Source organism: Hemibagrus wyckioides, linkage group LG09 (assembly GCF_019097595.1).
Source record: "Hemibagrus wyckioides isolate EC202008001 linkage group LG09, SWU_Hwy_1.0, whole genome shotgun sequence".
Taxonomy (NCBI): Eukaryota; Metazoa; Chordata; class Actinopteri; order Siluriformes; family Bagridae; genus Hemibagrus; species Hemibagrus wyckioides.
This window is the reverse complement of record NC_080718.1, coordinates 9,945,060-9,969,440: the sequence shown is the minus strand read 5'-3', so window position 1 is coordinate 9,969,440 and position 24,381 is coordinate 9,945,060. Positions and strand designations below refer to the sequence as shown.

Here is a 24,381-nt window from a genome sequence, read left to right as displayed (position 1 = left end):
GCTCAAATTGCTGAAAAAGTTAATGCTGGTTCTGATAGAAAGGTGGCAGAATACACAGTGCATCACAATTTGTTGTGTATGGGGCTGCATACCTGCAAACCAGTCACGGTGCCTATGCTGACCCCTGTGAACTGCCGAAAGTGCCAACAATGGGCATGTGAGCATCAGAACTGGACCACGGTGCAATGGAAGAAGGTGGTCTGGTCTGATGAATCACGTTTTCTTTTACATCACATGGATGGCCAGATGTGAGTGTGGGTGCGCTTACCTGCACATGGCACCAGGGTGCACTATGGGAAGATGGCAAGCAGACGGAGGCAGTGTCATGCTTTCGGCAATGTTTTGCTGGAAAACCTTGGGTCCTGCCATCCATGTGGATGCTACTCTGACATGTACCTCTTACCTAAGCATTGTTTCAGACCATGTACACCCTTGCATGGAAACGCAAGGCAAAAATGGTTCAGGAATGGTTGGTTAAGCACAACAATGAGTTTGAGGTGTTGACTTGGCCTCCAAATTCCCCAGATCTCAATCCAATCGAGCATCTGTGGGATGTGCTGGACAAACCAGTTCGATCCATGAAGGCCCCACCTCGCAACTTACAGAAATTAAAGGATCTGCTGCTAACATCTTCGTGCAAGATTCCACAGCACACCTTCAGGGATCTAGTGGAGTCCATGCCTGGACAGGTCAGGGCTGTTTTGGCAGCAAAAGGTGGACCAACACAATATTAGGCTGGTGGTCATAATGTTATGCCTGATTTGGTGTAAAACAGGAAATAACTGAAGGGTAAAACTAAAAATGGCCATACGTGGCTGGTCTGACAGTAATAGCTTCAATAGCTTCTTCTCTGTTTGTTATACAGAGATGTCATTTTATGTGAAGGAAGTGAAGGACCATTTTCTGGCTATCTATGATTTCTGGATAGCAGTAGATGTGTCTGTCCAAGATATTCATTAACTTCATATATCAAGAGCAAGTGTTTTGAATGTTTGTAGGATTTATAGGAATTATCATTGTAATTAGATGAAATTATGAATTTATGAAATTGTTCGATTTTAGAATTGAGCAAAACAAGGTCAAGATCACAGAAAGGCAAAATATAAGAATAAGAATTGACAGCGTCAACATTGCCTTAGATGATGATGACATGAAGTTATACTTTTTAATAAAAGTAAGCAGTCGGTATCCCATGCTGTCCTACACTTAACCAAATAGCCTAGAATAATTGCATCCAGCAGGCAACCCAGTGACATCATAAAAGTTTTCTTTATTTGTAATGCATTTCCAGGCTTGTACCACAACTTCTTTCAGTTGTTTGTTTTGGGGTCTTCTCCCTTCAGTCTCAGGAGATTAAATGAATGCTAAATTTGGTTAAGGTCTGGCGATTAACGTAGCCAGTCCTTTGTTGTATTGGCAGTGAGTTTTGGGTTTGGATCATTGTCTTGCAGTATGGAGTCCTCTCAGTTAGATTAGATGCATTTCTCTGTAAATTGGCAAACAGAATGTTTCTGTAGACATTGACACTACCAGTTGTGACACTACTCCACTGTAGATGACCGATGAGCTTGTTTGTTTTGGAATATGAGCAGAGCCTTTCTTTCACCACAATATGTCCTTTCCATCAATTTGGAAGAAGTTAATCTTGGTTCCAGAACTTTTGTGGCTCAGCTCTGTATTTCTTTGCAAATTCCTCTCTGGCCTTCTGATTCATACTGATGAGTGGTTTGCATCTTGTAATATGGGCTCAATATTTCTGATCTCAAAGTCTTCATTGAATAGTGGATTATGATACCTTCACCCTGTACTGTGGAGGTTGTTATTGAGGTCACTGTTTTTAGGATTTTCTTCACTGCTCTCATGATGTTTCTTTTAATTGTCATTGTTTTCCTTAGCTGATCTGTTCAATGTAAGTTGTTTTAGTAAACCATTGGTTTATTTTGTCTTTCAGGACATTCCAGATTGTTGCACTGGCTTTGTCCAATGTTTGTTCAATGGCTCAGATTTTACTCTTTTTTCAGTTTCAAAATGGCTTGCTTCTCTCCCATAGACAGCTCTCTGGTCTTTATGTTTTCAGTAAAAAATAGTCTTTACAGGTGAAAACCGAAGGCCCAAACCAAGAGCAGACACTATATTAGCTCACTAGTTGGGATCTAGACAAGACAAGAGCTATTAATTGTTTAACAAGCAACACCTGTTAGTCAAATGTAGGTTTATTTTTCACATACATGACCATACACAATAAGATATGTAGTGAAATAAAATGAAGGAATAAAAAATATTCAAGTTACAATAAAAATGATCTATGCAATCATAATATATAGAAAATTATTTACTATATATAAATATTGATGGGTGGCAGAACAACTATTTTGAATAAAGTGCAGGCATTCAGTTTGTGTAGAAAAGTCCAGAAAGGTCCAACCTCTGGTCCAATTTATTGTCCAAGTAGAGACCCTGAATGGCCTGTGGGAAGAAGCTACTCCTCATTCTCTCTGTTTTTGCCTTCAGGGAGAAAAAGCAATTCCCTGACTGCAACAGAGAGAAGTTCATTGTTCAGATCAATGAGGTCCTTCATTGTGGTCTAGCATTGCTTGCTGGAGATTGACTGCAGGTCAGGGAGGTCAGTGCAGATGGTATGCTTGGCTGATCACACCATCCTATGGAGAGCTTGCCTGTCCTGCAGGTGCTCTTAAACCAGGCTGTGATACTTCCTGCAGGATGATCCAAATGATGTAGGTGTAAAATGTACAGTCCGGTTCAGAAGGTGGTTGCATGATGAATGGACCAGATAGGGGCTACTCTGTAGGAAGCTCTAGCAAAATACAGCTCTGATAATGCAAACGTGTTTACAAGGAAGCAGTTCTGGGATCTCTCAGAAACAACATGGGGCTCATCACCAAGAACATGGATGAATACAAGGCTGCATCCTACAATATGTCTAAGAAAAACTAGAGTCACAAATCCAACAGGGTGGCATGAGGAGTCTGTGCCAGGGACTTAACTTAAAAATTGGGTTTGTTCAATGAAAAAGTGCCATGTTCTAGATTGTTTAAGACATCTAAATAAATAACAGGAAATGAAAGCTAAAATTTATCTACCATCTCATATTCATCTTTTGATATCAAACCCATATTAGGGTATAATCAACAGAACTGGCCATGCCGTATCCTTTCAGAGGGGACTGTATTTGAAGAGGTCTAAATGTAACCTGACAAGTTAATCAGCACAAAATATGTCAGCATAGTACATCTTAGTATCTTTGGCTACCAGCTAAAGCCAAAATGAAATAATACAATTAAATAATAATAAATATTAAATTTGATGGAGTTTACATTTTGGGTCCTTAAGGCAATGCAAACCTTTTTTGTTAGGAAGAGATTAAAGAGACTGTGACTATCAATGTCTCTAAAGATGACGTTTATTGAGGTTCAGTAGCCAATCAAAAAGTAGCAGCATTTATTGTTCCAGAGACATAATGGTTCCTAAAATCAGAGTGCACTCAGAACATAGTTTCCATTTGGATATTAATAAATAATTATTAAATGATTCAACAGTGTGTTTATATAATCATGTTTAAAAATAAGCAAAACTAGGTAAGAGGAGAATAAGCACTGCTCATTCAAAGGGATATCTATATCTGATGTAGTCTATTGCATGAATGATTGATGCATTTAATTTAAAATCACATTCCTATGGGGTAAATTTATCTATTCAAGCTCACCATGAATCTGGCAAGACAGAGTTTCAGTTGGAAGAGTCATCTTCTTCATAACATAAAGTACAATTGATCATTAAGTATCTATTTAATCATTTTCCGAAGCTAACGTTAACTTTGCTGAGTAAAAGGTTGATTGTGCTCACTTTCATAGAGTCAATGGAGTCTTCACAGCCAAGCCTCAGGCCCATGAACTTCCTTTATCAGTGTGAAGCTGTCTATAATTTTTCCAGACTGAAGACAGAATAATTAATTCAGTGACATGATTATTGAAGAGGTCTTTAGTCTGACAATTCACTCTAAGACAATACTTAGACTTACCGTTTTTTGAATAAAATTTAATAAAATGAAAGTATATAGTCAGATGTTACTGCTAATATAGAGAAATAAAGAAATATTAATTTCATATTCATTGTCTGTTATTCTTGTGGATGAAATCTATTTTCCCCACTGTCATGCAAAGGTTGGAAATATTTCTATATAAAATTGTATACCAAGCCAATTTTGGTGGTTGATTTATGGTTAAATCTGGTGAGCTGTTTGATCACATAGCTTCTTTGATCATGTTTTATCAACCACTAGATTCTGCATACTATATATCCACATTTAAAGTATTTAAATTTGGCTGCTCCCCTAGTTTACAACATGTCACTCCCTGTCGCTTTAAGAATCAAACTGAAGTCTCCCAATGCACTGAGGTGCATTTTAGCTACTACGACTGCTGATTGCTGCTTAATGAAATGGAAAAACTAGAGAAATGGTGGGTTTTTTTACCTGGTCATCAGAGACCTGTTCCAGGTAGATATGTGTGGAGTTGATGAGGTGCATTCGTGTGTAGCCATAATCAGTGCTTCTGAAGGCACTCCAATCTCGAGGCTTGGGTATAAAGCCATCATGTTTTTCTCGACACCCCTAAGAAAGACATTTTTTCCTTAATTTATTTTTAAATAATTAAACCTACAGATATTTAATTTATTGGGTTTACAACTCATGCCTTATATTTTTAGGTAAAAAAATTCCTTATATTTGCACAGTTATTAATTCAGGCGATAATTAAAGAGGCTGTATAAATTCCGGGAAAACATCTGTGGAACAAAAAAGCCTGGACCTAATCAAAACTTAATCTAATGAAACTTAATCTAATCCTGGCCAATCACAACACACCTGAGGTTAAACCTTTTATAAGTGTGTGTCTGTTTGTCCAGCAGTTGCCTTACCAACAGTGTTTCACCAAAGCCAATTGCACTTTATTTATGTGCAATTAATATTTATGATCATAAGTTAAGATCTTGCCCTGGAGCCTTTTACTATTTGAATTGTTGCCTTCAATTCATAAGAAGACCTTATACTCTGACTTTCTTTTTCCACCAGCTGCCTTTACATTGTGTAAATGTTTTATAAATAATGAAACAATACAAATGGTCTAAAATTACATGGAAAAAAGTCCACGTCCACTAACTACAACAATCAATCTTTTGAACCCCATGTCTCCAAGGACTACCCAAACATCAACAACACACAGCTCACAAGCACAGCGAGCTCTGAGTTTCATTATGTTCAAATACGAGAAGAGAATCCATTTCATTTTGTTTGTTTGTGTATAGGTAAATTATTTTTCGTTTAGTTTTTTTCCACACTACCGTGTACCTACTTTCTACAAAATCTTTCAACATAATGAGGTATGCTGCAGAACTTACAATAAATACCACATCTAGGTCAAATGTCATGGTGGTTACTAGACATTCATAAGATCATAGCATAGTCACATAACTAGCAATCTATTCTACTCTCCTAAATTCCAGGACTTTTTACTGAATAAAATTCCAAACAAACACTTGAATGCTTCATCAACAGATGAACAGCCCTGGTCCTGGTGTATATATATATAGACACCTGAATATAGCAAACTAAAAGCATGACCAATTAACCATGTACAACTATGCACAATTAACTGTTAGATACAAAAAAATATAAAAAATAATTTAAAAAAATTATATAAAAAAAAAATTATATAAAAAATAAATAAGTAAAATACAAAATAATAGGATGTGCTGGATCAAGTGTTATTTTTAAGCTGTTGAATAATGAAGGTGGAAGCCATACTGTTTAGTTTAACCAAATTTTCAGGCTTGGCATAGTGGAGGGCTTTGGTCAGGAGGTGCGTCCATGCTGGTGCATTGATAAATATGCTGATAGTTGTATATTAGACACTTTAATGGACCTTGGTTTCATTTAAACTTTTGAATAACCCTTACTGATAAAAATAAATTGTGCTTAAAGTAATGCACTTTAATTTGAAAAACACTTACAGCTGAGCCAGTAATAATATGCACAGGTGCTTTAGGGTTCATGTATGGCTTATCAACACTTCCATTAAATACCTGTAACAAATCAAAAACAAAATAATAATAATATTAATAACAATAATAAATTGTATATATATATAAATATTTTTTTTTAATTATTATTATTATTATTTTTATGATAATTATATTGATATTTATAACATTTGTTTTTACAGAGGATGGAGTATACCTTGTAATTATACACAGGCCATAGTCTCTCGTAGGTATGTTCATGTGCCCAAAGCTCTAGATCCACTCCTTATATAAACATATACACCAACAAGCAAGTGACATAAACAAACTCCAAATCAAATTTTATCAGTTATGCTGAGGAAACATCTCAGTCTCAGTCACATTACAGTGTTACAGTTTCTAAAAAAAAAAAAAAAAAACTCATATGATGTTCTGATTCTTCAAAATGGTTGTGATGAATATTGAGAGAAATTTTTGCTTGGCAAGACAGACATGCTTCCAAGTAGGGCTGCACAATTACTCGATTTTATAATCGTGAGTACGATTACAGATGCCATGATTACGCAATCGCTCAAAGCTGTCATTGCAAAAAAAAAATCTGCTTACATTGTTCTGGGTACTTAAGGGGTGTTTATTGCATGTTGTGTTGTGAGGGGTGAATAAAGACTTTTAACAGGCCTAATAGTCTGTAGGTGTGTCCATATCAACGCCCCGATTATCCACTTGCACGTGTCTATCTCGTCATATTAATTTTGCAAACATGTGCACTGATAAAGAAACATCAGATAGTTTGCAAATTGTTGCTGAGAAGAATCAAGAATTAAAACTGAAAAGAAATGCTTTATTTGTGGTGTGGAATTATTTTCGATATACTAGCTATGATGTCGAGCGGCATGTTATAGTATGTTTCTGCACCATCAAGCAACACCACGAATTAATTAAATCATTTAAAATTCAGCCACAGAGTGCAATACGACCAGTGTTTTAGTGTGAAATAAAGCAACAAGCCATGCGAGAACTGCAACACAGACTCCCATCACGACGTTGTTGTTTTGCGCTTCTCCGTATCCAGCAGGTTCCCCAAGACAAATGGAGATAACTAAAGCGATTATGCACTTCATTGCAAAAGACATGGCACTGATTAACACAGTTTACATAGCAGGGTTTAAAATACTCATAAACACACTGGATGGAGATACATCATCCCCTCCCACAATTACTTAGCCTAGATTCATAAATTAATTTTATTTTTAGTATAACATTATTTATACCATGCATATTTTTCCTTTTTATTTATTTTTTTATTTAAAGACATCAAAGCAATGCAAAGAAATGTATAGTTGACATTTGAGTCTTAAGTAATAGAAGTTTTTCAGGAAGAATGTTTTCAGCTTTTTAAAATTTTTATATAAAATATGGCATGCAGTTGCTTCAAACAATGGTATAAAGATATCAAAAATACCATTTAATGTTAATTGTGATAATCGTAATTAATAATTGCAATTACAATTTCAAGGGGATAATCGGCAATTATGATTTTTGTCATAATCGTGCAGCCCTACTTCCAAGTGTAAATAAACTCTTAGATGAAATCCAGAGGAGTACACTCGGACCAGAGCTCAGATAATGCTTACTGTGGCCAAACCTAAGAGGATGCTTTGTTAATACATTGCTAAGTTGTATGGGTTTATGCGTAGCATTCCACCCATTTTAAATAAACAGAGGTTCAATCAGGACATCCAATCCCATGCTATGCACACTGAAATGTTTACTCTAAGCAAGTAGAACTTGTCTGGTTGGCTAGATGCTTGCCACAATATTCTTATTCAGTGACTTAGAGTTTTACAGAAAAGAGGTGTTTGGTTATTATTATGTGTGTAGACAGCTGTAACAAACAGAATCTGTAGTCATTGAAGCATACCATGCTGAAAGAATAAATCCTCCAGGCCAGGGGCTGGTGGCTTTGTGTCATTGCGTCCACGGCGTACCTGAAAAAAAAAAATTAAATAATAGAAAAATTAAATTAAATTAAATAAACTATACAATTATGCACTTTTTGTTGAACAGTAGTGAACACTGAATTCAAATTCAAATTTTATTTGTCACATACATATTCATACACAGTACGACAGGCAGTGAAATGTTTTTTCACGACTGTCCGGCATGTAAACATTTATAAAAATTATGTTAGAAAGAGAACCATAAAAAAATAAAGATAAAAATAAAACTAGAGTATCTTAAAAGTATAAAAATACAAAATAAAGTAAAATAAAATATAGATAAATAAAAATAAAATATGAAAATACAGGTGTAAATAAAAATATAATATAAATAAAAAATAAAATATGAAAATAGGTGTAAAAATATGAAAATATAGGTGTAAGAATATGAAAATATAGGTGCAAGTAGATAAATAAATATATATATATACTAACAAAGTGGTATATACACATACTGTATATACATATAAATGCAGACATGAACATGAAGGGATGTATGTGTATAGGGCATATATTGATAGTGTTTATCATTAAATTCCGGTTTAGCATAGTAGCCCTGATAAACAACACATTGCATTATTTTCTTAATTGTAGTCTCTGTTAATGTTTTGATAGTGAGGACCTTCGTGACTATCTGTTTGGAAGCAGAGACAAGGGAGAGTAAGATGCATCAGAGAAAGATGTTTTGTTGCTCTGCTCAATAAGGTCTGTATACAACTTCCAAACACATATTATGAAATGCAATACACTTCATCTTTCTAAATTTTAAAGCTGCAGACTCCAACTTTTCCATCAGCAATTCCTGATACTACCATCAGTTGTCTAAAGCTGATGCAGGCCTGGTGCAAAATAATTTATTAAGGGTTTAGTGAAAAGCTATGAATCTGTGAACGCTACCCACACCTGTATGATTGGAATACAGTTCAGTGAGTAGTTCCCTGTCACTTTTTCATGCTGAAAAAGATGCTTTAAAATGTTTGTACAGGTTACTGGTTTATCCATTATCTTAGAGGTAAATAGATTAACACCATGGATTCAAAAGAACCATACATAGCTTTCAAACTTGGTGCAGTCATCTTGATCATCATTGGAGCAGTACATGGGTCTGTGTGCCATAGTGATTATCCAGGGTCTTACAGCCCTGTTTTCTGGTTTGTTGGCTTCCTGGTCAAAGGAGAGAAATAGCAGGAATTTAAATGTGATCAACCTACACTGAAATTCAAAACATTTATAAAGATTTATTTCATATCACCACATCCTTTAGTCATTAGCTGTTTTGAACATTTCCAATGAGTTAACTCAACCAATGTAAAAATTTTAAGAATAAAATTAGCTAATATTAGATCAGGCTGAGCATATTTTGGGCAAATACCTTCAGGTCATTCTGTAGCCATTTATACTGTTTAAAGAGAAGATCTAAACCATATTCAAGGTAGAAGTAGACCTCAGTGGAGAATGAGATGATGTGTGCTTTCCCAATGTTCCAGCTATATGCATAAAGAGACATAAAAAGGTTTGAATACTTTTAAAAGACAGAAGCAAGCATTAATGCCATCAAACTGTAGGCAGGCCATCAGCAGATATCTGCTCCACAGCCCACTTTCCAGTCACACAAATGAAGCTAAAGGTCCACATTCACAAAAGGTCTCAGGGTTAAATGTAAGTCCTACTGGGCTGATTTAGTGAAAAACATGTATTTAGAGCAAAAGCAGCTTGCATAATCCAAATATTCATATGACACTGAAATAAATCACAAACAATTGTTGCTGCTGGCAACTCAAGTAACTACCAAGTTAATATATTTTAAACATGTAAAAAAAAATGATGTTGCAATGACTGTGGAGATTACTCAACTACTAAGAGAAGTAATGCAATAATTCTCTTCTACTTGGCCACAAGAAAAATGGTGTCACTCAGTACAAATAAACTGTGAATATCTCAGCTGTTTTATATAATCAAACTAAATACCGCTTGACAACTCCTTCAGTTTCATCAAGCTGTTCACCAGATACTATCATTATCACTACTCTATTACTGTAAGTTTACAATTTTTCATTTATGTGTGCATTTAGACCTTTGTTTTCACTCATCTGCAAAATACACTATCATTTAAATTTTTCATATTGCTCTGGCAACATTAAGGCAATTCTGATTCCATTTATCTGTTTATATCATCATCATCATCATCATCATCATCAGCCATATCATGAGACGAATCAGTGATACGAATTATATGAATTGATTGATTATTATTATTTGTAAAACATGCCGTCATCAGCTTAAGCTTCTCAGCAAGTTCATTAACAGGGTTTATGAAGAAAATCTTGTGTTAAGGTATGATTTTAGACAATATGAGCTAAGTGCTTAAGCCAGACCATAATTCCCTGGTTAGTCAGCTCTTTGGTATGTGGTTAAAACGCATCATTCTCATGCAATTCACATAGGAGAACATCTGCTCTAGATATAAAAGGTATCTGATGAATAGAGAGGATGAGATGGTAACTAAAGCTCATACCTGTACCACAGGCTCTCAGTTTCCCCTGGCATACTAAAGCGGCCCTTGTAGTGTGAGAAATTGCTGGAAAAAATGAATAAAATAAATTATTAACACATGGCAAATCCAAGTGTCTGCTTTTTCAATCAGTTAGAGGTGTCCGCCTGATGTGATTAAACAATGTCAACACATTTTAGATGAGCATAATGATGCAACAGAAACAAATTTCTAAGAATGCTGTAGCGTGCAGAAGTGCAGAACTTTTCCATTTTTAAAAGTTTCATGTTGGACAGTTTTCTTTGGCTGAGACAGACCAATACTTCACTATTACTGGAATGAAATGAAATAACCATAATGAATTTAGAAAGTACAAAGCAAGGGGAGTCCTTAATTGAATTCAGACATTCAGGGTATAAGGTCAAAAGTAGCTATGGGACTACTGATGGGAAGGTTGTGAGTTCAAATCCCAGGCCCACCAAGCTGTCATTTCTGGTCCCGGGAGCAAAGCTCTTAACCCTCAACTGCTCATTTGTATAAACGTAAGTCGCTCTGGATAAGGGCGGCTGCCAAATGTTGTAAATGTAGCTGGATGAAACAATACTGTTTTCTTGAGGTTTATGGACATGCTCCCAGAGCTGATAATGTTTCAGCTAATAATTTAATAGTAACAAAATTAACATTTTGGTCATGTGGTGCAGAAAAAACAAACAATCATTGCATAAAGTCCTGTAACACTTTCAAAAATAAAGCAGTTCTTCTTGCAGACACAAGGTTTAAGATCATCTATTAGGTAAGACCACAGTGTCAAGTTTTAAGCAGAAAATGCACTGTGTAATTGTCCCTGCAATCCTGCAACTTATTGGATAGGACATGACTAAACTACAACTATACAATACTTATTTATAATTGTATGTAGAAACAAGTTTGATTTCAAGACCTGTTTAACGTGAACAAACCCTAAAGAGTAAAAGTAAATGTGAACAGAACTGAAAGGACAGACAACTTTATAGCCCCCTCTTGTGGCTAAAAAGGACTGATGTATTTATTACGTATATTATTATGTATTATGTTAACTGTGTAAAATTAAGCGTACATTTTCCATTTCTGTTATGATTAGTGATAATAATCAATGATAATAATAATTATTTAATGCAGATAAGTAATTCAATGTTTCATGGAGAAGGAATTATTCTTAAATCCATCTTTACAGTTCCACACTTCAACATTCTATTTGTTTTCTTATAAAAACATTATACACAAACCAAAGCTTTTTCTCTGCCGGACTAAATACAGAAAAAGTTTAATGTCTTTCCCTGACACAGTTTATCGGCCTTTTTTCACTCGATTGTTTCACAATCAATCTTAAAGCTATCCCAGTTGTCCTGTCTGGCAGGCTAGTGAGAGCAAAAAACAACTGCATTATGGATAACAATTACTCTTAGAACTTAAATAAACGCCATCCATTTTGCATATCTTTCCATTTTTGGTATTAAGGGAGGAAATACTGCTTACTCTAGTCTATCTATGTTATGAGTGGCTCATTGGTTAAGTCACAGTGACTCATTTATATTCAAAAGCAAAGCAAATTCCTCACAAAATGTTCTTGATTTCAACAGCGCCCCTTTTTCTCCACAATGCTTCTTTTTCCAGACCAGTAGCAGTGGTCCATGAGAAGGTTGAGTGTTTAATGCTAAAACTATTCATAGGTTTATGGAATATGCATTTAAGCTCTGCCAAAAAACCTTTTTAACATCAGCCTATTTAGGATTTGCGTAGATTGGAGTGTGGGGAACAGAGAGTACAGGGAAATCAAAGCAGCTCTGAAACAGATATTGTCTAGACTCCAGACTTGCTGTGCATCCAAAGAATGAGCCCTTCAACTTTCATATCATTACATCCACACAAAGCCATCAGAGTTTAAAAGAGGAAAAAAAATCATTTATATTTTGATAAAAATGTGCAAAATAAATATATTACTGAGCAACAGGGTACATCAAATGGTTTCAAGGAAATGAGCTACAGAGTTGTACAGTCATAATTAATGAAAATAGTGGGTAAAATGAGCTCATGTGTAAACATTGAGATTATGTGTATATGTAAATGAACAATACTTTAAATACTTTAGTACTTTAATCTTTATAATTAGGAAATAATCATCATACTTACTAGGCCCACTCGTGATTACCAGGACAGGTCATATACGGCACATAAGCAGCAATGGACTCAATTTGTCTCATAAACTCATCCCCTATCCTGCCATTGTCCTGAAACAAAAAGACACAATAAGAAATACATACTGAAATGCAACATGAAATAGACTGTAAGCTAACAAAATACACAACTGGCAGCACAACAAAAATACAACATACAAATTGCTTAAAAAACATTAACATGTGTGCTGAGTGATAACATATAAGTCATACATATGTGAATAGTGGCTAAGCTGTTGACAAGGTTAACTGAAAAACCTCAGCAATGACTGAAAATATGCACAGTCGAGAGAAAAAGCCATAAAAATTAGGACTATCATTAGACTAAATGAATTTTCCAGGCAACTCACACACAGCCCTATCACTGCATCAAAAGGGGGCAAAAAGACCTTCATAAAATCTGAACCATATGTTATGACAAATATTATAATGAGGGTAATTGTGGGATAAATGGTACAAACTTAAATATGTTGCTGATTTTTCAAGCATTTTTACAGTTCCAGTTCTGTTTTCCTAAGACTCTAAGAAGAGTGGAATGGATTTCTTCACAGAACTGGTAGTACAAAATATTGTTCAAAATATATGTTCAAAATTTTGCAATAAGCTGATTTAATGTTATTCCAGGGTGATCCAATTAAACATCTATGTCTGTTACTGCCAACAAATTTACAACATACTACATTTAAAAGAGTGGTACAGAAAACAGGGTGTGGGATTAGTAAATCCATACATCTAACACTGGTAACAGTGTTAACACTGAAGATATGTCTAGGCAGCAAGCAAGAACGGATACTTTTCATAGCTTATATTTTTTTTCCAGGTATCACAATGAAAGGACATAAACCTGTTACTGCAGGCTGTTTGCTGAACAAAATAGAGACACACATGCTAAAAGCAGTTTTCAATATTATTATTATAGTCTAATTCATTAAACATGTGTAAACATAGTGTAACTTTACCTCATGCATATCATATGCAAAGTCTCCTGCAATTCAAACAGAAAGAACATCTCAGAATTGTAATTAATAAATCAGAACCAGTACTCAAGAAAAACTGGTGTACAGAGGGTGTTTTAAGATCATATATTAATATTATGATATACATGATATAATATTAATGTTACTGGGCTAAGGGTTTTTACTTGTAAAAACTTCTTATTGATTATTTAATAGCCTTTATGTCAGCAGAGGGCATTATTTTAGCACTGGTAAAATATCCTTTATAAGTTGCAGGAACATTGAATGCCAGGATTTACTCTAAAACAATGACTGCACACTCACTGCACACTTTTTTAGAAACACCTGAATAACTGTACATTTATAGACTTATCTAAATTAACCAATCATGTGGCAGAAGGACAATGGGTGACAACATATCCTTCTCAGGCAAGAACAAGAATCTGAGTGAAAACACCAGAACACTAGCTCTGAAAATGATTCGAGGGGATGGGACTAACCAGTAACACAAGATCGGGCAAGGTTAAAGATGTACTGCATACAGCCACTAGAGGGCCTCAGAGGCAGTTTGACTGCGCTTTTGAAACCCTCTCACGATGTCCACCCTTACATACTGTATACTCACAAAGTACATTGTTAGTAACACCTACACGCCTACTCATTCAGGCAGTTATGTTATCAGCCAATCATGTGGCAGCAGTGCAATGCATTAAACCATGCAGATACGGACCAGCAGCTACACATAATGTTCACATCAGCCATCAGAATTTGGGAAAAAATATAATCACAGTAATTTTGACTGTGGCAAGACAGGCTTGTATGAATATTTCATAGTTGCTGATCTCCAGAGAGTTTTAAACACAACAGTAACTCTTAAGAGTTTTTTATTTAAAATGGTACAATAAAGTAAAAACCTCCACTAAGCTGCAGTTTGTGGATCAAAATGCCTGAGAATAGTGTCCTGTGAAAACTTTAGTAGTTTGACAGACTGGTTACTTGAGGTGCAGCTGTTAGTGTACAGGGAGAAAAGTAAAGTAGAAAGAACACAGACATCGGGGAAGCATTACTGGTTGTCTTAGAGTCATAAACATCGCCAGACATATGCTGCTTCCTGTTAGTCAGGAAGTCTGGGATCCACCTACAGGTGGAATCAGGCAAATTCAGTTAGGAGAGCCAGTCCTTTAACAAGGCCAGAACAAATATATTGAAAGCAGAGCTGAACTCCACAAAAAGAATCCTGGCATAGATTCCTGAGAAGTCCAGGTGTTGAAGGATGAATTAGAGGGCCATGTTAATTGTGTCACCTACAGAGCTTTTGGCTCTGTAGGCAAACTGCAGAGGGTCCAGGACAGAGTCTGGATGGCACAAGGCACTCAAAAGACTTCATTGGCACAGATGTCAGAGCAGCAGGTCTGTAGTCATTAAGTCCTGTGATCCTGGGTATTTTGGGGACAGGGATGATGATGGAGGTCTTTGCAGCATGAAAGTACACCTGACAAATCTGTAGCAATTGCAGTCATTTCAACATGGACTACAATCTCAATGGAATGTTTCCTAAATCTTGTGAAATCCATGCCATGAAGATTTGAGGCTGTTCTGAGAGAAAAGGAAGACCCTACCCAGTCTTAGTATAGTGCTTCTTATTAAGTAATTAATGAGTGTACAGTCAGTGGTGTAAAAACACTGTCAGTCAAATGTTTCTGATGAAATGGGAATTTTTGTTGTTAAATGCTGAATTGAGAAACATATGAAATTACTTTATTTTATTGCAGTAATCCTCTATGTGGAAAATGCCAAACTATCAATTTTATATATGTTATAATATGTGCACTGTTTAACAGTCTGTTAAGTACAACTAATGGGTTTTCCTTCAAAAGCACTCATTTAGCGTACCATTACAAGTGGAAAGTAAACAGTTAATAATGTTCACAAAAAATAGGTTTCCTTATTTAATCCTTTTCTGAGTAATTTTGTCTTTGGCAATAACAGTGATTCAACTAATAAAACATAAGAAACTCCAGGTGGTTACTTTATTTTGTAATAAAACATTAAAAACATCAGGTGGTCAAAAGCTTTATACTATAAAAGAACACTTTCTTTTGGAAATAATTTCATGGTTGTAAATCTTACCAATGTGCAGGATGACATCATACATCCCAGCCTGTGTTTCTTTCTGAAGTCTGGCAAGTGACTGAGGGTTTTCATTGCCCATGTCACCAAACAGAGCAAATCTAGGGCTAAAACTTGTGCTACCATTCAGAGCAGTAAAGAAGAGAATATCACTCCAACCCTCCTCACTACCGCAGTGGTAGACTATAAAAACACACACAAAGATTTATATTCAGTAAATATTACATGACATAAACCCAAACTCTAAAATCCTTTAATTAATTATCTCTTACACTGGTCACTATTTCTAAGCATGGAATATTAGAACACCAAACCTGCCTGGCACTACATGAAAAAGTAATTGCCCCCTAAATCTAATAACTGGCTGTGCCCCCCTTTACAGCAACAACTGCAATCAAGCATTTGCGATAACTGGCAATGGGTCTTTCACATCGCTGTGGAGGAATTTTGGCCCACTTTTCTTTGCAGAATTGAATTAATTCAGCCACACTGGAGGGTTTTCAAACATGAATGGACTGTTTAAGGTCATGCCACAGCATCTCAATCAGATTTAAGTCCAGACTTTGACTTGGCCACTCCAAAACCTTAATTTTGTTTTTCTTGAGCCATTCAGAGGTGGACTTGCTGGTGTGTTTGGGATCATTGTCCTGCTGCATAACCCATGTGTGCTTGAGCTTGAGGTCACAAACTGACGGCCAGACATTCTCCTTCAGGATTTTCTGATAGAGTGCAGAATTCATGGTTCCATCAATTATGGCACGTTGTCCAGGTCCTGAAGCTACAAAGCAGACCCAGACCATCAAACTACCACCACCATGTTTGACTTGGTTTTACGCCAGATGTAACGGGACACACACCTTCCAAAAAGTTCAACTTTTGTCTCATTAGTCCACAGAATATTTGCCCAAAAGTCTTGGGGATAAACAAGTTATTTTTGGGGCAAATGTGAGACGAGCCATTGTGTTCTTTTTGGTCAGCAATGGCTTTTGCCTTGGAACGCTCCCATGGATGCCGTTTTTGCCCAGTCTCTTTCTTCTTGTTGAATCATGAACACTGACCTTAATTGAGGCAAGTGAGGCCTGCAATTCTTTAGATGTTGTTCTGGGTTCTTTTATGACCTCCTGGATGAATCGTTGCACTCTTGGAGTAATTTTGGTAGGCCAGCCACTCCTGGGAAGTTTTCTGCATTTGTGGATAATGGCTCTGACCATGGTTCGCTGGAGTCCCAGAACCCTAGAAATGGCTTTATAACCCTTTCCAGACTAATACATGTCAACTATTTTGTTTCTTATCTGTTCTTGAATTTCTTTATATTGCCGCATGATGTGTTGCTCTTTAAGCATGCTTCACTTTGTCAGACAGGTTCTATTTAAGTGATTTCTTGATTCAACAGGTCTGGCAGTAATCAGGCCTGAGTGTCTCTAGTGAAATTGAACTCAGCTTTCTAAAATAATGTGGTTTTATATATATACACTACTCACAAAAAGTTAAGGATATTTGGCTTTTGGGTGAAATTTATGGAAAATGTAAAAAATTCACAACAACAGTGGTGGGTATACCACAACAAAAAATGTCAATGTCTCAATAATTTGTCATGTGCCCTTGACCATCAATTACAGCTTGACAACGACGTCTCATGCTGTTCATGAATCGACTTATTGTCTGCTGAGGCATGGCATTCCACTCTTGTTGAAGGGCGGCCCTCAGGTCATTGAGGTTCTGGGGTGCAGGGTTACGAGCCTCTACACGGCAACTCAGCTGATCCCATAGGTTTTCTATGGGATTCAGGTCTGGAGAAAGTGCAGGCCACTCCATTTGACGTACCCCAGCCTCCAGCAGCCGTTCCCTAATGATGCGACCTCGATGAGCTGGAGCATTGTTGTCCATGAAGATGAAATTAGGCCTGTGTTGTTCATGCAGTGGCATAATGACTGGATTAATGATGTTATTCAGGTAGTATTGGCTTGTCACTGTACAATTCACAAGATGTAGGGCAGTTCTGTATTGAGTAGACACACCTGCCCAGACTGTAATACCACCACCACCAAAGGCTCGTCTGGTGACAACAGTGGCTGATGCATAGCACTCTCCTTGACGTCTCCAACATCGTTGGCGGCCATCATTTCTGCTCAACATGAATCAACTTTCATCAGAGAACATCACTGAGGCCCACTGGTCCCTCGTCCAGCGTAAATGCTCCCTGGCCTGGTGGTGTGGTCAGATACCCTTGCAGGTCATCTAGCATGCAGACCACGCTGATGTAAACGGTTTCGAATGGTCTGACATGACACTTGGGTGCCTCACACCTCCCTTAAATGTGCCTGGAGTTGAGTGGCATTCATCATCTGGTTCTGCAGGGCACTGCTCACAATTAAACGGTCATCGACGTGGGATGTGGCCAAAGGACGTCCACTTCCATGCCTTGCTGTGACTCTTCCAGTCTCTCTGTATCTCTGTCGCAACCTGCTGATGACACTCTTTGACACTCTAAGCTCAGTGGCCACTTCCCTCTGAGAACATCCTGTTTGAAGCCTCACAATGACGAGGTACTGTTGATCAATTGTTAGGTGTCGTCTTGGTCTCATGATGTGAAAATGTGAACAGCATGATGAAGAGGACTGTTTAAATACCAATTCTAATTGAACCAGAAAATTTATTGGTCGATTCATGGATCAAACACCAGTTGTGAATTTTGCCGTTAAGCACCTTGTTAGAGAACAGCAAGTTATGCAAAAAGTACTGAAACACTGAACAGTTGGACATGTGCATTCAAAAGTGTAGAGAAGGTCAAATTAAGTTCACCTGTAAAGGTTATAGTGCATTTGGACATACAGTGTGATACTATATCTATCTATCTATCTATATCTATATCTATATCTATATCTATATATAGATAGATAGATAGATAGATAGATAGATAGATAGATATACAGTATCTCACTGTATGTATATATGTATATATGTATATATATATATATATATATATATATATATATATATATATATATATATATATATATATATTCTTATGTTTCTTTCTTACAGGTGCATGTACTGGTGAGATGAACAGTTTTGTTTCATTTTTTGTGAACTGCTGACAATATATATATATGATATATATATGATATACACACCCAATTATAAAATTGAGTAAATTGCGTAAAGAGTTGTATGAGGCAAGTCTTCAAACAGCACAGTTTTTTTTAACACAGGTACCACACCACATCACTCCACACCACTGCAGTGCATATTTTGCTTACCATATTTAGCCCCAGGTCTGAGTCCTGGTAATGTGACTTTGTGAACATACATTTTACGCTTCTCTAGGCCTCCATCAATAAACAAAGTGGAGTTCCCCTTAGCAGTATAACTGAAGAGCTCCCCACCCCAGAGTCCGTATTCCACTACGCTCTCTGTGTAGTCAAAGGTTGTCCACGTGATCACCATTGAACCTTCTATACCTGTGGATATGTAGAAGCATTAGTCACAATTCACAGAGTGCTTCACACACCATCATAAAAACACAACAGACAATTTTCCTTTACTAAACACAAACTTTGACACTATTACAATCAGTTTTATTGTAGTGCAGAAAGATTCAAATCGTTTTGCTTCTTAACAAAATTAATATTTTAAAAATACTACCTCATCAGGCACAAGCTACTTAACCCTGTAAAAAGCTATATTTATGATAGAAATAAGTCATGTAGAAATCTGAATTTTCACTGTGCACCAATGAATTTGTTCCTCAAATTAAGTGCTTAGAGAACAACATTTAATTTAATACAGGTTCTTTGTTTATATGTATTAAGGTGCCCCTTTTTCTTTGGATATTTTATAACGTTGTTTTTGAAATTTGGTAAAACAATGTATATTAGCACTGAGAGCAGCAAAGCATCCCCAAACAATAACACTTCCACTACCTCCATGTTTCATAGTTGGTATGAGGTTTATTTGCTGAAATGCTGTATTTGGTTTATGCCAAACATGTCCTGTTATGGTGTCCAAATAATTCAATTTTAGACTCATCTGTCCAAAGCACATTACATTGACCTTTGTCTCTGTGTTCTTTGGGAAACTTGCCCTCATGTTTTTTTGACAGCAAAGGTTTCCTTCTTGAACACCTCCCATTATAATTAAAGTTGTGTAGTCTCTTTCTGATTGTAAATTCATGCACTTTGGCATAAACTGCAGCGAAAGCTTGCTGTAGGTCCTGTGGTGATATTTTAGGGTTTTTGAAAACGTCTTTAAGCATCTTGCGGTCTGCTCTTGGGGTGAATTTGCTTGGATAGCCTTACCTGGCCATGTTGGCAGTTGTTTTAAATGTTCTCCACCTATAAATTATTTTCTGGACAATGTTCTAATAATCTGCACCTCATGTTATACACCTGTAGGTTATTTTATCCATTTTAAGTATAAATAAATGTGGGTCCTTACTTTTTCCTCACAAGAAATTGGATTTTTTTTTTTAAATTACACTTTACAGATCATTTAAAAAATACTTTTCTTTGGTTTTATTTGATTAGTTATATTACTTGAATCTTTCAATATTGTTAAAATTAAGATCAAATGCCCATATGCTTAGCTATGTTTAAAAAAAAAACCAAAAAAAAAAAACCACAGGCTTTTATATATATATATATATATATATATATATATATATATATATATGTTTATATATTATATATATATATCTCTGTATCTCTGTCGCAACCTGCTGATGACACTCTGTGACTCTCTAAGCTCATTGGCCACTTCCCTCTGAGAACATCTTGTTTGAAGCCTCACAATGGTCTTGGTCGTCTTGGTCTCATGATGTCAAAATATGAACAGCATGATGAAGAGGACTGTTTAAATACCAATTCTAATTGAACCAGAAAATTTATTGGTCGATTCATGGATCAAACACCAGTTGTGAATTTTGCCGTTAAGCACCTTGTTAGAGAACAGCAAGTGATGCAAAAAGTACAGAAACACTGAACAGTTGGACATGTGCATTAAAAAGTGTAGAGAAGGTCAAATTAAGTTCACCTGTAAAGGTTATAGTGCATTTTAGGTGCCTCCTGAAATTTCACCCGAAAGCCGAATATCCTTAACTTTATATGTTATAATATATATATATATATATATATATACATATATATATATATATATACATATATATATATATATATATATATATATATATATATATATATATATATATATATATATATATATATATTTTTTTTTTTTTTTTTTAATCATGTAAATTTAATTTATAATCAAGAATTTGTTGGTTATCCCACTCATTCAGTATTAGGATACATTTTTAAAAAATATTAATTATGAAAATTCTCTTAGTAGCACTTACTTTACACGTCACTTAAACTGCAAAAGAAAAGAAGAAAAGACATCGTCATGAGTACAATAAAGCACTAAGTTCTTACCTGGGTAGGAAATGTGCACCTGCTCAGGCTGGGACCAGATAGGTGGCACGCAGGTGGCCAGAGATAGCAGACCACAAAAAAAGAAAAAATGCAGTACAGCCATCTTTCTTATTTTAGTCTATTTCAGCTGCTTATTTCTGGACAGGAGAGAAGACACAGACAATTGCTTTAACTTAGGTTTGCTATATAGTGACCACACCACAACCTCATGATTGCCTACGTAAGCTCAGCCAAATGTCACAAGATCAGAATTCCTCAAAAACATGTAACTTTGTGTGGACTCTGCTCCTTCTGTGATCAAGCTGAATTAAAAATTAATTCGAATAAACCTTTGAGTCAACAGCTGGAAAATTATTTAACAAATTAAAAACAAGAATTATTATTGACATTAGTAGTAGTAGATTATGACAACAACAGCATAATAATAATAATAATAATAATAATAATAATAATAATAACCAACTACACTCAAAAGAGATGAGCGGCAGCTTGCAATTTCTCTTGCTGTTAATCGAATTAATGTTACTAGAGTAATACCAGACTTACTATCTAAAGTAATTCTACAACATTATAATAGTCAGAAAAATTACTAATTTACATTGATAAATAATAATAATATTAGTAAGTTAATTTATTGTTTTAAAGATTTTAGCCTTTTGGTCTTTGCGAACTTACGTTTATTATGTTTTCTAGCAGAATGTCTCTAAATAATTTGAGAAATTCTAGAAACTTTTCAAAGATGAAATGCGTTGGGTCATTTTCTATAACTAACATTGTACATCAAGACAATCTACAACAGCAACACTTTGAATAAAATGCAAGGAAGTTATTCAGAAAAAAAGGAAACATGGGAGTAAGTTGAAGTAAGCTACTATCTTCCTTCAGGTTTATGTTCTCTTATATTCCTATGTATATTGCTCCACTCATTCGTCCATTTCCCTGGTTCTGCAGATAAAAAGCATCCCCTGAGTGTCATGCTACTACCATCAGATTTCACTTCAGGGATTAATTTTATTTGAAGTAGGGTCTATGCACTAGGGTGTATACACCATATACAGCGATCAGCCATAACATTGAGAACTGCCAGGTGAAGTGAATAACACTGATTATCTCCTTATCATGCCCTTAATGTTGATGTGTTAGAAGCAGAAAAAATGGCCAAATTGTGATGGCTTGACGACTAGATCCGGCGACAGGATCACGGGTGGCCAAGGATCACTGATGCACATGGGGAATGAAGGCTGGCCTGTGTGATCCGACCCAACAGACAAGCTACTGTTGCTCAAATTGCTAAAAAAAAATTCTGATAGAAAGGTGTCAGGATAAACAATGCATCGCAGTTTGTTGCATATGGGGCTTCATAGGCGCAAACCAGTCAGGGTGCCCATGCTGATCCCTGTTCACTGCTGAAAGCCGCAACAACGGGCATGTGAACATCAGAACTGGACCACGGAGCGATGGAAGCAAGTGGCGTGGTCTGATCAATCACGTTTTCTTTTACATCACGTGGATGGCCAGATGCATGTGCATCGCTTACCTGGGGAACACATGGCACCAGGATGCACTATGGGAAGAAGGCAAACCGGCAGAGTCAGTGTCGTTCTTTGGGCAATGTTTTGCTGGGAAACCTTGTGTTCTGCCATCCATGAAGATGTTACTTTGACACAAACCACCTACCTAAGCATTGTTGCAGAACATGTACACCCTTTCATGGTAACGGTGTTCCCTGATGGCTGTGAGCTCTTTCAGCAGGATAATGCGCAGTGCCACAAAGCAAAAATGGTTCAGGAATGGTTGGTTAAGCACAACAATGAGTTTGAGGTGTTGACTTGGCCATCAAATTTCCCAGATCTCAATCCACTCGAGGATCTGTGGGATGTGCTGGACAAACAAGTCCGATCCATGGAGGCCCCACCTCGCAACTTACAGGATTTAAAGGATCTGCTGCTAACATCTTGGTGCCAGATCACACCACACACAGAACAGGTCAGGGCTGTTTTGGCAGCTAAAAACAAATATTAGGTAGGTGGTCATAATGTTATGGCTGATCAGTGGACATGCACATAGAACTTGTCTCCAACAATGATCTCAGTTTTGGCATAATTTGCACAAAAAACAAAACAACAACAACAAAAAAAAACCGCAGCGAGTAGTGAATACCTTTGTACATAAATGCGTGACATGACTTGACAGGACAATCAAATAAGCATTTCCTGTTGAGTTTTCATCGATTAATGAGAACTGTGTCAAAATAACAATATTCAAAACACACACACTTCAGAATGATGCTCTTACAACTCTGTTCCATACTGCTTCCTAATAATTCTCGTAGGAAATATATGAATCGTGATTAAAAAGGCAGTTATTGTGAGGTATGTACACTTATTATCACACTTACCCAGAATCAAATAAACATTTGTAGGAAACAAGAGCTTGAATGTTTCGAAAGAATTTGTTTATTCAGCTGAACGAGTTATCCCTGTTATCTAGCACGCTAGTTAGCTTTGCTAAACAAAAATAACGCTAGTCAGCATTTTCCAAAATGTTAAAGATTAAAATAAACACTCAAATTCGCACCAAAACCTCTGTACATCCAACTAGTGTTACTCATTTTACTACTGCTAACTAGCAAGCAGCTAGTCAGTTCTACAAAAATAATTAAAAAAGAGCTAGCTAGACCATAAACAGACTCTGTAACTAGAAAGCATTTCGACATATAAACAATCCATAAAGAAGTGGATGTAACCGGTTTCCCATTTGTTACAAGTTAAGAGGAAGTAAAAATGTCTGTCTTGCTATTGCGTGGTCATGTCCCAAATACTGGTCAAAGTTATGCAATTCCCTTATCAAGTGTGCACTTTGGTGACCAAAACACATTGCGAACCTATGGTGAGTTGTCGCGTCCTCAGTGAAGCCTGAGTTTAAAGCCGAGAATTTGGGACGTTACCCATCTCAGCCTCACGCGCATTGTTTGTTTAGGTTTTGGTGTTATGGGAGGTGTTAAGGTTCACTTTACCGCCTGGATTAGATTTGCAGCAAACATGCTCTAGCTACTTTTCCCATGAAAAGAACGGGCAAAACTAATCAAATCAGATATCGTAGAAATGAGGTGTTACTTGAATTCAT

The 24,381-nt window shown here is 36.3% G+C and overlaps 1 protein-coding gene across 3 annotated transcripts; it reads right to left on the bottom strand.

Moving 5' to 3' along the window:
• Nucleotides 1-2,235: 2,235 nt before the first annotated feature.
• acp7 (acid phosphatase 7, tartrate resistant (putative)) lies at nt 2,236-24,056 on the bottom strand. Of its 3 annotated transcripts, XM_058399289.1 has the most exons (15): nt 23,654-24,056; nt 21,256-21,392; nt 19,087-19,287; nt 15,827-16,009; nt 13,700-13,725; nt 12,697-12,794; nt 10,552-10,614; nt 9,409-9,523; nt 9,087-9,200; nt 7,958-8,024; nt 6,254-6,321; nt 6,028-6,099; nt 4,493-4,630; nt 3,865-3,952; nt 2,236-2,714 (listed from the first exon to the last, which is right to left on the bottom strand). In XM_058399289.1, the coding sequence occupies exons 2-14, from the start codon at nt 21,356-21,358 to the stop codon at nt 3,887-3,889; spliced, it is 1,314 nt and encodes a 437-aa protein (XP_058255272.1). In that variant the 5' UTR covers nt 21,359-21,392; nt 23,654-24,056; the 3' UTR covers nt 2,236-2,714; nt 3,865-3,886. The 3 variants fall into 3 exon arrangements, with proteins under 3 accessions (XP_058255272.1, XP_058255270.1, XP_058255271.1); XM_058399287.1 differs by lacking the exon at nt 2,236-2,714 and having other exon boundaries at nt 3,434-3,952; nt 23,654-24,055; XM_058399288.1 differs by lacking the exons at nt 2,236-2,714; nt 23,654-24,056 and having other exon boundaries at nt 3,434-3,952; nt 21,256-21,479.
• Nucleotides 24,057-24,381: the final 325 nt, after the last annotated feature.

Excerpts from the sequence above, each read along its gene's own strand:
- acp7 (XM_058399289.1), bottom strand. The coding sequence starts at position 21,358 with ATGGCTGTACTGCATTTTTTCTTTTTTTGTGGTCTGCTATCTCTGGCC. Across the intron at positions 16,010-19,086 it reads CAGACCTGGGGCTAAATATG|TCTACCACTGCGGTAGTGAG; the intron begins GTAAGCAAAATA and ends GTGTTTTTATAG. Across the intron at positions 13,726-15,826 it reads TGATGTCATCCTGCACATTG|GAGACTTTGCATATGATATG; the intron begins GTAAGATTTACA and ends TTTGAATTGCAG.